Source organism: Taudactylus pleione, unplaced genomic scaffold (assembly GCF_031769625.1).
Source record: "Taudactylus pleione unplaced genomic scaffold, aTauple2 ptg000738l, whole genome shotgun sequence".
Lineage (NCBI taxonomy): Eukaryota > Metazoa > Chordata > Amphibia > Anura > Myobatrachidae > Taudactylus > Taudactylus pleione.
In genome coordinates, this window is record NW_028285140.1 from 683,176 (window position 1) to 698,192 (window position 15,017).

General features: G+C 44.5%; 1 protein-coding gene across 1 annotated transcript; it reads left to right on the forward strand.

Annotated features, from left to right (window-relative positions):
- The first annotated feature begins 8,423 nt into the window (after window positions 1–8,423).
- On the forward strand, window positions 8,424–10,387 carry LOC148477177 (E3 ubiquitin/ISG15 ligase TRIM25-like). Its single transcript, XM_088457086.1, has one exon. It carries the CDS (start codon window positions 8,424–8,426, stop codon window positions 10,074–10,076), a length of 1,653 nt encoding a protein of 550 aa, XP_088313212.1. The 3' UTR covers window positions 10,077–10,387.
- The last annotated feature ends 4,630 nt before the right edge of the window (window positions 10,388–15,017 follow it).

A 15,017-nucleotide genomic window follows, 5' to 3' on the forward strand; every position in this document is an offset into this window, starting at 1 on the left:
CTGTGTAGTGAGGGGGGCTAACTCGCTGCCACCACCAGTAACTGTTCGTGCCACACAGGCTCCTACCACCGGCACCTGTAACCTTCTACTTCTGGGTACAGTATGTGTGGACACCTTCTGGGTGATATCGGCTAATTCCCACTGGTTTTAAGCTTGGAGACACTGGGCTTAATCCAGAACAACTGGAGAAGGGAGAACTGTTGGAACTACTCTGGTAGTCACAGGATACAGGCAGATGCAGGTATCTTAAGGCAAGATGCTTATTGCTCAAAAGGCTTTTAACAATACATGTCTTTTGCTAATGGTTCTTGGGACAATCATAGCATATAGATGTCACAGAACTACAATCCTCTCTGGATGCAGGGCCGGCCCTAGCCAATTTGGTGCCCTAGGCAAGATTTTGGCTGGTGCCCCCTAGGATATAATCCACAACCAATCTTAAAGTGGGTACACAGTTGACGGATATACCTGCAGATTATGGTTGTTCATGCACACTGAACAACCATCATCTGTGGCCCCGTTAGCCGGGCGACACATAGCAAACCCCTCCCTGCCAGCCACTGCAGCAAGCATAAGGGAGATTGGCTGAACGCCCGTACACACAGCAACGGCTGTGCTGCACAGCTGACGCAATATGTCTGTGAACAACGTTGTTCATGGACATATTGTGTGTACGGGATAATTTTGCCATCTCGTTGGAGACACCGAGACATATATATATATATATATATATATATATATATATATACACATATATATATATACACATACACATATATATATGCACACAATAAAAAAAAAATATATATATATATATACACACACACACATTAAATATATATATATATATATACATACATACATGCACACACATATACATATATATATATATATATATATATACACACACACACACATTGCATATATATATATATATATACATACACACAAATAAATTATATATATATATATATATACAGTCAGGTCCATAAATATTGGGACATTGACAGAATTTTCATATTTTGTCCTCTATTCACCACCACAATGGCTTTGAAATGAAACAAACAAGATGTGATTTAACTGCAGACTTTCAGATTTAAATTGAGGGTAATTATATCCAAATCAGGTGAACGGTGTAGGAATTACAACGGTTTCTATATGTGCCTCCCACTTTTTAAGGGGCCAAAAGTAATGAGACAAACTAAATAATCCTAAATCTAACTTTCACTTTTTAATACTTTGTTGCAAATCCTTTGCAGGCAATTACAGCCTGAAGTCTGGAACGCATAGACATCACCAGACGCTGGGTTTCATCCCTGGTGATGCTCTGCCAGGCCTCTACTGCAAATGTCTTCAGTTCCTGCTTGTTCTTGGGGCATTTTCCCTTCAGTTTTGTCTTCATCAAGTGAAATGCATGCTCAGTCGGATTCAGGTCAGGGGATTGACTTGGCCATTGCATAACATTTCACTTTTTAGCCATAAAAAACTCTTTGGTTGCTTTTGCAGTATGCTTTGGGTCATTGTCCATCTGCACTGTGAAGCGCTGTCCAATGAGTTCTGAAGCATTTGACTGAATATGAGCATATAATATTGCCTGAAACACTTCAGAATTCATTCTGCTGCTTTTGTCAGCAGTCACATCATCAATAAATACAAGGGAACCAGTTCCATCGGCAGCCATACATGCCCATGCCATGACACTACCACCACCATGCTTCACTGATGAGGTGGTATGTTTTGGATCATGAGCAGTTCCTTTCCTTCTCTTCTCTTCCCATCACTCTAGTACAAGTTGATCTTTGTCTCATCTGTCAATAGGATGTTGTTCTAGAACTGTAATGGATTTTTTAGATGTTGTTTGGCAAACTCTAATCTGGTCTTCCTGTTTTTGTGGCTCACCAATGGTTTGCATCTTGTGGTGAACCCTCTATATTCACTCTTGTGAAGTCTTCTCTTGATTGTTGACTTTGACACATATACATCTACCTCCTGGAGAGTGTTCTTGATTTGGCCAACTGTTGTGAAGGGGTTTTTCTTCACCAGGGAAATAATTCTTCTGCCATCCACCACAGTTGTTTTCCGTGGTCTTCCGGGTCTTTTGGTGTTGCTGAGCTCTCCGGTGCGTTCTTTCTTTTTAAGAATGTTCCAAACAGTTGATTTGGCCACACCTAATGTTTTTGCTATCTCTCTGATGGGTTAGTTTTGATCTTTCAGCCTAATGATGACTTGCTTCACTGATAGTGACATCTCTTTGGATCTCATATTGAGAGTTGACAGCAACTGATTCCAAATGCAAATATCACACCTAGAATCAACTCTAGACCTTTTATCTGCTTAATTGATAATGAAATAATGAGGAAATAGCCCACACCTGTCCATGAAATAGCTTTTGAGTTGATAGTCCCATTACTTTTGGCCCCTTAAAAAGTGGGAGGCACATATTGAAACTGTTGTAATTCCTACACCGTTCACCCGATTTGGATGTAATTACCCTCAAATTAAAGCTGAAAGTCTGCAGTTAAAGCACATCTTGTTTGTTTCATTTCAAAACCATTGTGGTGGTGAATAGAGGCCAAAATTTGAAAATTCTGTCAATGTCCCAATATTTATGGACCTGACTGTATATATATATTAGGGATATGCAGGCTCGGATAGGTTCGAGTTTGCACGCTGAGTTCGGATTTTTCCCTCCAAAAAAACAGAACTCAGAAAGAGGCAAAACGTCATCTTGCATGGACAAACATCATCATTCCTGGACTTTTGTCCAGGAATGATTATAGCTACCACCATCACCGCATGTGTCCTACGGCGTCACCGACCCGGAAACTGATGCCCACATATGACGTCAGTACACCCGGCCGGTAGCCATAGAAACAATATAACATAAAACAAAAATACATGTGACCAGTAGCCAGCAATACGGCTATCCTAGACACTGCTACAATAAATTACATAAATAAAACACAACATCAGGAAAATGTAACACATCATCATATGAGATCAATAACAAAAGTTATTTAAAATACAATACACAAAGCAGGATAATTTTCACATAAAGCAATGCAATCCTAGGGATTCATTAAGCCCTCTAGGTGACAGAGTCCCCAACCTGTAAATCCATTGGGCCTCACATCTAAGTAATTTAAGTGAGCGATCACCACCCCTTATAGACAGGGGGACATGATCAATAATAATATAGCGAATGGAAGCTAAACTATGACCCGTCTGTAAAAAATGACGGGCCACTGGTTGCCCCGTATCCAAGGCCCCCCGAATAGCGGAGCGATGCAATGCCATATGCTCCCTGAGGGTTCTGTCAGTCTTGCCAACATAACACAACCCGCAGGGACACGTGATCATATAGACAATGAATTTAGTAGTACATGTAACTCTATGCCGTATGGAAAAACATTTACCACTAAAGGGGTGGCAAAAGCTATCTCCAACTGACATATAACGGCACGTGAGACAGTTTAAACATTTGAAACAGCCTTTTTTCAATTGTAAAAAGTTACCAGGTACTGACCTGGGTAAATTGGATACATCCGATTTAACAACCCAGTCGCGTATGTTCCGGCCACGTTTAAAACAAGGCATAATCATCGTATCACTCAAATTCAGGTCACGATCTGATTGTAGAATTGACCACAATTTCCGGATAATGCCACAGACCTCACCACTAGCAACATTGTAGTGGGTAATCCATGGCATACGTTTACCATTTTTAGACCTAGTCGTAGGCTTCAACAATTTCTCTCTCGGTATACTTAATGCACGTTCCTTAGCTTTTAACAAAGACACTATCTTATAACCCCGCTGTAAAAATGTATCAATCATCCCATCAATATGCTTACTAGCAGCCTGAGACTCTCTGCAAATCCGTACTGCCCGCACAAATTGTGAATACAGTAACCCGTATTTCAGAGACTTAGGATGGAAACTACTAGAATGCAAAAAGGTGTTACGATCCATGTAGTAACCAATTTATTCTGTACTAGGGACACCTGTACATCCAAAAAGTTGACAGAAAAAGGGTCAATCTTATATGTAAATTTAACAGGGCTATTGCCCTTATTATGCCCCTCAATAAAATTTACAAACTGACTTTCAGTCCCTGTCCAAATTAAAAAAAGATCATCTATGTATCTGGCATAAAACAATATCATGCCAGATACATCAGCCTCTGAAATTTTTTTTTAAATTCTAGTAGTTTCCATCCTAAGTCTCTGAAATACGGGTTACCGTATTCACAATCTGTGCGGGCAGTACGGATTTGCAGTGAGTCTCAGGCTGCTAGTAAGCATATTGATGGGATGATTGATACATTTTTACAGCGGGGTTATAAGATAGTGCCTTTGTTAAAAGCTAAGGAACGTGCATTCAGGGCCGGCCCTAGCCCAAATTTTTTGGTAAGCGGGTATATTTTTTGGCACCCCCAGGCATATTGTTGCGCGTGCCCAAACAAATTAAGGGGCCGTGGTCTCATGGAAAAAGCCAGAACCATGACACACACCCCTTTCTTGTCACTCTGGAAAGTCCTTTCCATTCCATATGCACCTTCATGCAGTCCCCCCAGTAGTGCCCCTTATACAGTACCCCAAGTATGCAATGCCCCCCAGTAGTGATCCTTCTTATGCAGGCCCCAAGTAGTGCCCCTTATACATTGCCCCCACAGTAGTGGTCACCCTTATTCTGGGTATAAGATTAACCTACATAAATCAGAGGTCCTTTATATGCATGAGTCAACGTCCCCACCTTTGTCTCTTTCTGCTATATGCTTGGATCATTTCCGATTGGCTCAGCAAGCTATTAAGTATCTTGGAATCTATATCCCGGCTAATATCTCTAAGTTATATACTGTTAATTTCACCCCAGCGATGGCTGGGGATGGCTGGGGATGGCTGGGGATGGCTGGGGATGACGGAGGTCGCAGTGCTGGAAACACCATCGCGACCATTGACCACCGCCGTGTGGCCGGCCAGCTGAGTAAGCCTCAGCTTACTCAGCCTGGCCGGCTTGCAAGCCCAGGGTACTGAGTTGCTCAATGCAGATCCTGGGCTAGCCACTCCCGGAAAACAGGGCGGACACGCCCCCATTTCTGGGAACTGCGCCAGCCAGCCTGCGCCAGCCTGCATCCTGTCAATTAGGCAGAGGCATTGAAAGGCTTGCGTGCGTCTTAGCAGGACCCATTCTGCACACTATATTCGGGAATCTGCGATGCACTGCTGAAACGCGATCTAGATATATAAAACTTTCCATTGTGCATATGTGTAATCATTTCTGAATGTAAATATTGTTATGTGATGTATAATGAAACAGTTAGTTGTCATTTATTGGAATAGGTAAAACACCCTGACATGAGTGTGCCCAGATCTGCCCTAGGGTGGTTGTATAGACGGAATCAGTATGATTAACTGGTGGTTGAGATGCTGGCGGTCAGAAGACCGGTGGCATACCGATGTGCAAGATGCTGACAGGGGCCGGTAAGTAGCCTAACCCTTCCCTTCTACCCCTTTTCAGGGCCTTCTCTTCCATTGGGCTTGTTGGGCAGTTGCCCAAGGGCCCGAAGCTTGTAGGGGCCCGCCAACCCACCCCTCTGCAGCCGCGGCCAGTTGGTAATTTTGTGATATTTTTTATAAGTCAGCTGCCGGAGCACTGTATTCTGATCTAACCTCCCCCACCCTATTCCCCACCCCTGGTGATGAGTACTCACCTCAGTTCCAGTTTCACTTCATCCGCCGGCTTCAGACCAGTTAGACAGAGTCTCTCTGCATGTGTGGGAGGTCTGATGGGCATGCAGGAGGGTTTCATTTTATTGACCATTTACATTTTTTTCCCCCGAATGGGTGGGTAGGGGCCCCAGTGCATTGCTTTGCCCAGGGCCCACACTGCTGTTAAGACAACCATGCCCCTCTTACCCTAACCCTCCCCCAGTGGTGCCTAACCCTAACCTCCTCCCGGTGATGCCTAATCCTAACCCCCCCTTCCTGCACCCTAAACCTAACCCTCCCCGGGTGGTGCCTAACCACCCCCGGTGGTGCCTAACCCTAACCCCACCCTCCAGTGGTGCCTAACCCTAATCCCCCCTCCACACAGCCAAACCCTAACCCTTTCCCGGTCGGTGCCTAACCCTAACCAACCCCGGTAGGTCCCTAAAGCTAACCTCCCCATCCCCAGCCGAACCCTAACCCGCATGCTTACCTTCGGGATGCCGGTGGTTGGGATGCCTATGTCAGTATCTTGATTCCTTTGGGATGACAGCGTTGGCATTTTGACATGCGTTGCGATTCCGGCATCGGTATACTGATGTCCGGCATCCAGTCCGCCGGCATCCTGACTGCATCCTGTATAGACTTGGGTGGAGGGGTATGCAGTTGATATGCCGGTGGACGGGATGCCAGTAGTCAAAATACTGATGCCGGAATCTCGCCGCCCAGCATAAAGCGGATGCCAGTATCCCGAACGTCTGAATGGTGGTAAGTATGCGCGCTTAGCCAAGGATGGGGGGGTTAGGATTAGGCACCCCTGGGGGACATAGTGTTAGGCACCCCCGGGAGTGTTAGGGTTAGGGTACGGGCAGGGGGGGTTAGGGTTAGGCACCACCAGGGGGAGGTTAGGGTTAGGCACCCCCGAGGAGGTTAGGGCTAGGCACCACTAAGGGAGAGTTAGGGTTAGGGTAGGGAGAGGGGGAGAGTTAGGGTACTCACCTGCCCTGTCAAGATCTTCATCCATTCGGGCTTCCGGCATCAGAATCATACTGATTCCGAGGGAGGCACTGAAAGGAAAGCACAGAAGGATCACTCTTACTTAAGGTACAGTATTCAGTGCAGGTACCAAGTACCGGGCTACACTTATATTGCTTATAATACCATTACTGATTAAAACAAAATAAGTACATTTTTCTACTGTCACAAAACCGGAGCTTAGTCACTCTTACCCTGTCCGGTGGAGCTTTACTAAGGTGAATCATTCTGTCTCAGAACACTGTCAGTCCCTTCCCTCAGGCTCATGGGGGCAGCCATGTTGTCTGTGATCAGGTGAGCACTAACATCCAGTATCTACCTGTTGCTGCGCTCACACCACTGCCTCCTCCTATCCCTGACAAGAGCGCCCTATTTAAGCCTGCACCTGGGAAAAAATGTGGTTCCTTACCTCCCTGTGATCTCACTCACCAGTGAGTATGTACTACCTCTGATCCACTGCTGTATTTGCACTGCTGAATACTGGACTCCTGCTGCCTCTGAGTCTGCTCCATCTACTCCGCATTATTGAGCTGTGTCTTCACCTTACCAACCTGTGTTCAACCACTGCCCCAAGTCCAGTTCTAGCCTGCTGATCCACTCGGGCTAGTGGCTGTACTCACTGGTCCCATTCCGGTTCAAGTCTTTGGTTCCACTTCGGCTATTCTGCTGTTACCTCCAGTCCAATTCCGGATCAAATCTCCAATTCAATTCCGGTTCCACGTCTGCAACCTCCGGTTCTTATCTGGTTCAGCTACAAACAAAGTCTGTTAGTTATTCCGTGATTCCAGGCTGCTTGTATTCTGAAGTCTCCTGGGCATTACTAAGATGTTCCTAGTGTTTGAAGTGCCGTCTTCTGCCACAGTGACCTCATCTACTAGCAAGTCCCCTGAGTACATCCCTCCTGCTCATTGCAGGTTCAAGTGGACTATACATCACTGTACTTCAGTTTACTTCTGTCCTCCATTATATTGCTCTTAATCAGTATTGCAGCTCATGACCTATTTTGGGCCTCACTACTCACTATACCATCGGTAGCACTATCGATGGTGGTTGTAGCCCTGAGGGTCCTCTCCTAGAGTGATGGGGTGTGTGCTGCGTTTCTGCTACAGTGTTCATTCTGGTTGTTGGGGACTGGGTGCTAGACCTACTGTAGGCTCCTCCTTGAGGATTTAGGCTCCCAGTGATGGAGCTCTGATAATGGTCTGCAGCATGTGTTAGCAGATTCCAGATGGGCTACTGATTAGCTGAATTACTTGCTGAGCTATCCCCTGAATTCTCAAACACTGATTCCAGCCCTTTATCCCTATATCCATGGTAAGGGGTTGAGTTCCACTCAGTAGGTTCCAGGGGCAGACTGGGAGCCTTGCAGGTGTCACTGAACTCTCTAAAGTACCCAGGCACTTACCACCTGGGTATCACACATAAGTAGACCTCTGATCCTACCACCACTATTATGCAACAACCCATCAGCCCAGTCCACGGGTCCTGACTCTGATCTAAAAACCCCAAATGTGACACCTGCGTGTTGTCCCTCTATGTATTAGGTGTGTCTTAGTATAACTGAGCCTACAGGTATAACCTGAATGACAGCTCAGCCTCGCCCTGTGTGCAGAAAGTGAGACACTGACACTGGTATCTGAGTGTCAGAGACTGTCACTTCTATTTCGTCTGCTGCCAGCAATGGCATCTGCTGATCTGCAAAAGGAGCTGGACTGTTCTATCTGTCTGAACATTTATACAGATCCTGTAACCCTGAGATGTGGACACGGCATCTTCCAGGTCTGCATTGATCGTGTGCTGGATGCACAGGAGGGGTCTGGAGTTTTCAGCTGCCCAAAGTGCAGAGCAGAGCATCATGATTATACTTTCCAGGAGGAAAACAGAAAGCTGAGCAACACAGCAGAATGTGTCCCGACTATTAATCCAGAACTGGAAACTGGGGCGTTCTGCACTTATTGTGTCCACTCTCAAGTACCTGCTCTTAAAACCTGTCTCAAGTGTGAAGCTTCTCTGTGTGATGTACATTGGATGACACACAACAAGTCAGCAGAACACGTCTTAGTTGACCCCATCACTTCCTTGGAGAAGAGAAAATGCTCTGTCCATCAGAAGATCTTGGAGTATTACTGCCCTGAGGACGCTGCCTGTATCTGTGTGTCCTGCTGTCTGATTGGGGAACACAGAGGACATCAGATGGAGTCACTGGATGATGCCTATGAGAAGCAGAAGAAAAAGCTGAGAGATGTTCTGCAGAAACTGACCACAAAGAGAGCGGAGACTGAGAAAAGAGTCCACAGTCTGCAGGAGCACATGAGAGAAGATCAGGGAAAAGCAGCTTGTGTAACAGAGAGAGTCACTGCCCTGTTTAGAGACATCAGGAGACAGCTGGAAGACCTTGAGAAGAGAGTCCTGAGTGTGATCTCCAGACATGAACAGACCGTTTCACTCTCAGTCTCTGATCTGTTCAAGCAGCTGGAAATAAAGAAGGACGAGCTGTCCAGGAAGATACGTCACATTGAGGAGCTGTGTAACATGTCTGATCCAGTGACTGTCTTACAGGAACCAGACACAGGTGACTTGTGTAATACTGAGGAGCCATGTAACATGTCTGATCCAGTGGCTGTCTTACAGGAACCAGACACAGGTGACTTGTGTGATACTGAGGACACAGAGAGACATGATAACCAGGTCCATGGTGCAGTAGATCTGGATGTGGGTCTCATCTCAGGGACATTACACACAGGATTATCTGATATAATAACATGTATAAATGTATGCTTTTATATGCAAGAGCCTACAGACATATTACTGGATGTAAACACAGCTGGTGATTATATACAGATATCAAGTGACTTAAAAACTGCATCATGGTCAGATGGACATCAAAATCATCCTGAAACACCAGAGAGATTTGAGTATAATCAGGTAATAAGCACGCAGTGTTTTTCCTCAGGGCGACATTATTGGGAAGTGGAGATCAGTAAATCAGGATGGATGTTAGGGATGTGTTATCCCAGTTTAGACAGAAGAGAACGTGAGTCGATTATTGGGTGTAATAACAAGTCCTGGGGTTTGTACCAGTGTGACAATGAGTATTCAGTGATACATGACAATAAAGAGATACAGTTACCTGACAATATCCCCTGTGACAGAGTGAGGATATACCTGGATTATGAGGCAGGACAGCTGTCCTATTATTCTCTGTGTGACCCCATCAGACACTTACACACCTACACTGCCACCTTTACTGAGCCCCTTCATGCTGCATTATGTGTAGATGAAGGTTACATAAAGATTTCCGGGAGAATCAGGAATTGTGAGAGTCAATCATAACATAATAAAATCTGCCCAGAAACTGGTGACATCTCAGGGATGAGAATTTGATTGGTGGAGCACTTTACCAATAAGGACGTAGTAGGTGGAGCTACAGCTATTTATATGGAGAATATGAGAACATGACACCCTCCCATATGTGCATTCAGCCTTCTAGCAAGTTTTTTTTTTTTTTTGAGTCCAAGATGAACTAACATCTGGCAGTTATTAATTATGTCTGTATTTGCGTAACAAATAAGTGACACGTTACCAGTGCGATATCATGACACGGGAATAAAACACTTCTATAAGTGACTGTATAAATAAGACGGGAATTGGAAGAACTTTCTCTTTTCATCATTTTACTTTTATACATTCACCTAATGGATATTTCTGAAACTACTTCCAGCATCTATAAAAAATTATTTTCAATCATTCACTTTTGATCACTATTTATATTCACATTATTAGCTGTTCGTTGTTTATCTTTGGATTAGTTTATATTATTGCATAAGAGATATAGGGCCTCATTCACTCCGGATCGCAATATTGCCTACGCACGCAGTTCAACTGCGATAGCAAGCCAAACCACTGCGATCGCAATGCAAACCCAGCACCACATAAGGACGCCTACCTTACCATACGCACATCCGTAATACTGAGAATAGCGAAACTATCGGTACAATCGCATACCATCGCAGCCTCGCGCGCAGTTGCACAAGCCCTGACCTTACTCAGAAATTGCTAACAGCCACGCACGCTATGAGAACATACACTGCGTATAGCTCCGCAGTGGGTAATTTATGCGTGCCCCTGAAATGGTGTGCGAATGCACTGGCACGCCTGCGTTTCCCCCATCACCACCCACAAATGGCACAATTGTCAACCGCTATGTGATGGATCTGCATAGCCTCTGCGATCGCAGTGGCTGGTTCGTGCAGTGCAATGCGTACGCATGCGCAGAACACAACAATCGGCCGATGGCATGCATAATCGCAGTTATGGTGGGTAATGATTCAGACCCATAGAAACTATATTTGTTTTTTGTTACTAGCACTAATGACCACATATTTTGGTTACTTGTCCCTGGGTAACCCGAGTGGGCTTACTTCACCCCTCCTAGCGATTCTCTCTCACCATCATTAATCACCTGCTACTGACTCCTCCCACTGCGTAGTGAGGGGGCTAACTCGCTGCCACCACCAGTAACTGTTCGTGCCACACAGGCTCCTACCACCGGCACCTGTAACCTTCTACTTCTGGGTACAGTATGTGTGGACACCTTCTGGGTGATATCGGCTAATTCCCACTGGTTTTAAGCTTGGAGACACTGGGCTTAATCCAGAACAACTGGAGAAGGGAGAACTGTTGGAACTACTCTGGTAGTCACAGGATACAGGCAGATGCAGGTAACTTAAGGCAAGATGCTTATTGCTCAAAAGGTTTTTAACAATACATGTCTCTTGATAATGGTTCCTGGGACAATCATAGCATATAGATGTCACAGAACTACAATCCTCTCTGGATGCAGGACACACACATATATACACACACACATTATATATATATATACATACACACACACACATATATATATATATATATATATATATACACACATATATACACACACACACATATATATATATATACATACACATATATATATATATATATATACACACACATATATACACACACACACATTATATATATATATATACATACACACACACATATATATATGTATGTATGTAAAGACAAAACCACTCTTTGCCCCCAAGCCCCACCTCTCTCCCAGCTAGCCAAGTAGATATTAATTTTTGTAACACACCACCACCTAATATACCCAGAGGCGGAGTGAAAAAGCACTCAGGCTACCTCCTATTTTTTAAAATTACGCTGGCGCTGTGGCGCAGCACAGCTAAATTTAATAATGCGGTCCTACCTGCGGCGTGTGGCCTGCCTTCTTCACAATGGCTGGCTGGACCTGGGCGTCTAAGATGGAGGCGGAGCCATGAGTTGTTACTGACGGCACTGCTCCGCAAAGGCCCATGGGAAGTGTGGCAGCGGCGAAGTTCATTCTGACTAAGGGTCGGGCGGATGCGGATCCCGGTCACATGACCGGCCTGGCCATTGGCTGTGCTGCCCGATCGGAGAGCTCCGATCATGGCAGCGCACTGGGGAGAGAGCGGGTAGCAGTGCCGGCATCGGGGTTGACTGACATTGCGGTAGTTGGGAGCAGCGGTTAGCGGCAGGCGGTGGCGGAGGGTCGGGGGACAGACAGGCAGAGCCCTGGAATGCCCCTAGCAATCTGAGTCTCCCCTAGGCATTTGCTTATAATGCCTATGTCTAAGGCCGGCTCTGTCTGGATGGTTAGACGAAACAAACTCTTCAAGGCCTGATAACCTTCTGCACCACGGGAGGTATCTGTCTGTTATATAGTAAGGGAACACAATGCAGAAAGCTGTAATCCTACCCATATATCTCCAGGGGTGTAGGACCTGGGGCGGGAGGGAGGGGGGCAAAGACTGTGTTTTGCCCCCCTCCCCATGAACTTCTACACAAAAGCGAATGGGAATGAATGAAATAAAAATGGGGATGAAGCAATAATAGCTTTGAGAATTGAATGTGATCCCGCACTAGTTATTTATATATATTATTATTATTTTTCAATATTAGCTCTTATTTATGTATATGTGAAACAATAACTCAGTTGGTAAGAATAAAGGATTAAGATACCACAAAATTGCATCACTGAGGTGCTACCATATACTCTAGAACAGGGGTTCCCAACCACGGTCCTCAAGGCACACTAACGGTCCATGTTTTAAGGATAGCCACACTTGAGCACAGGTGACTCAATTAGTACCTCATTTATTTTGATTTATCCACCTGTACTGAAACATGGATATCACTAAAACCAGGACTGTTAGTGTGCCTTGAGGACCGTGGTTGGGAATCACTGCTCTAGAATATATAACCATTAAACAAACCAAAAGAAAAGATAGAGTATTTTGTTCTGGTGCACATATGTTTAATTCACATTGAATATTTTAACAGCATAATAAAATTCTCTATCTTTATTAATTTATTATTAAAATTGATACCATGTAGGGTTACCAATAAGGCAAAATATTTAAAATACAATTGATAGTATAGAGTAAGGTGTGCAAAAGAATAAATAAATGTGTATTAAAAAAGATCTTTGTTACTGCAGATTAAATATATATTTTCTTACTGGATGGCTTGTTATATGTTTTGAATTAATTACTATAGATCTCACAACATCATCAGTTCATGTGAGTATATTAGTGTTAGTTTAATACCTTAAATTCAAAACTACTCCGATACTATCAGCTCTATAGCAGTCATTGCTGTGGTCTGACAGCGATCACCATAACTCAGGTTTAATATATTAAGAATGAATGTGCATAGCACTATGTATCTCTGTTGTTCCACAGTCAAATAATGTTATTAATAATTTCTCACAATACTATAGCCTGAGTTGTTAGTATGGAGCGTGCTTCACAGAGTTCGTTACATTTATATATTATGTATCTTTGCTTTGTAGCAAATCTGTAACATTTCTGAGCTGGATAGCTCTGCATAATATTTTCACTTCAATGATAGACACATAGGCCCTCATTCAGAGCCGGACGCTTTGAGTAGAGCGCACGCTCTGAATGAGGGCCGTCCTCCATAACTATGGAGCATCCTCCTGGACGCTCGTATAGCTGTGGGTCACCACCCAAAGCCTATACGAGCGTGCAGTTTGATGGCCGCGATGGTCGAGACCATCGCGACCATCGAAACTGCGTACAAAAGCCTGTGGTTGAGTTTTTCAACCACAAGGCTCGGAGTGATTTTGGCTCTATCAGAGCCAAAATCACTCCCACTGACATCACTAGTGATGTCAGTGGGCCGGCTTCTGATGGGAGGCGTTCCCGTGGGAACGCCCCCGTCAGGGAGGCACGCCCACCAAAGGGGGCGTGCTGTCAGTCAACATCGACAGCACGCCCCCTTTGAAGAGACACTACGAGCGAAGGAAAATCCTTTGCTCGTCGCGTCTGGCGCATGCGCACGACGGAGCTCCCTCCGTTGTGCGCATGCTCAGTGCAGAACATCGACCCACTTGCGAGCGGACAGCCGCTCGCGAGTGGATCTGAATCAGGCCCATAGTTCTTTATACATGGTTGTGGCAGTTTAAACAATTAAACAGATAGGTTTAAGGCTCAAGCGCTCCGTATAATGTATAATATCAGGTAAGTGCAGTCTCCATAGAAATATAAATGACGGCGTTTGTTACTTATCGGAGCAAAGACCTAAATCCCTTCTAGTGCCACAATCAGTGCCGTGATTAATAATAATACATCAGGCAATCCAAATAACAATAAAGAATAATCAGCAGTATAACAAATAGAAACGCCAACGCGCGTTCCGCCTGGCTGCTTTTTCAAGGCAGAAAATGTTACAGATTTAATATTTAATCAGCAGTAACAAAGATATGTTTTAATACACATTTATTTATTCTTTTGCACACCTTACTCTATACTATCAATTGTATTTGAAATATTTTGCCTTATTGGTAACCCTACATCGTATCAATTTTAATAATAAATTAATAAAGATTGAATATTTTAACAGCATAATAAAATGCTCTATGTGAATTAAACATATGTGCACCAGAACAAAATACTCTATCTTTTCTTTTGGTTTGTTTAATGGCAATAATAGCTTTATCTGAACTCGCCAACTGTTGTCATTTCTGTAAACTCTCCTAGGGGTCAGTCCAATTACACACCATGTACTCGCGGGTCAGCGGGTGCACTTGACGGCAGCCTGAATACATATATCACAGCGCCATAGGTCTTCGAGCAAAATTATGCGAATTCGGGCTCGGAGCCAGCTGCGAGGGGCGCGAGATGCGGTGCTGTTGCTAATGTTTTAACGCCGTTGCAA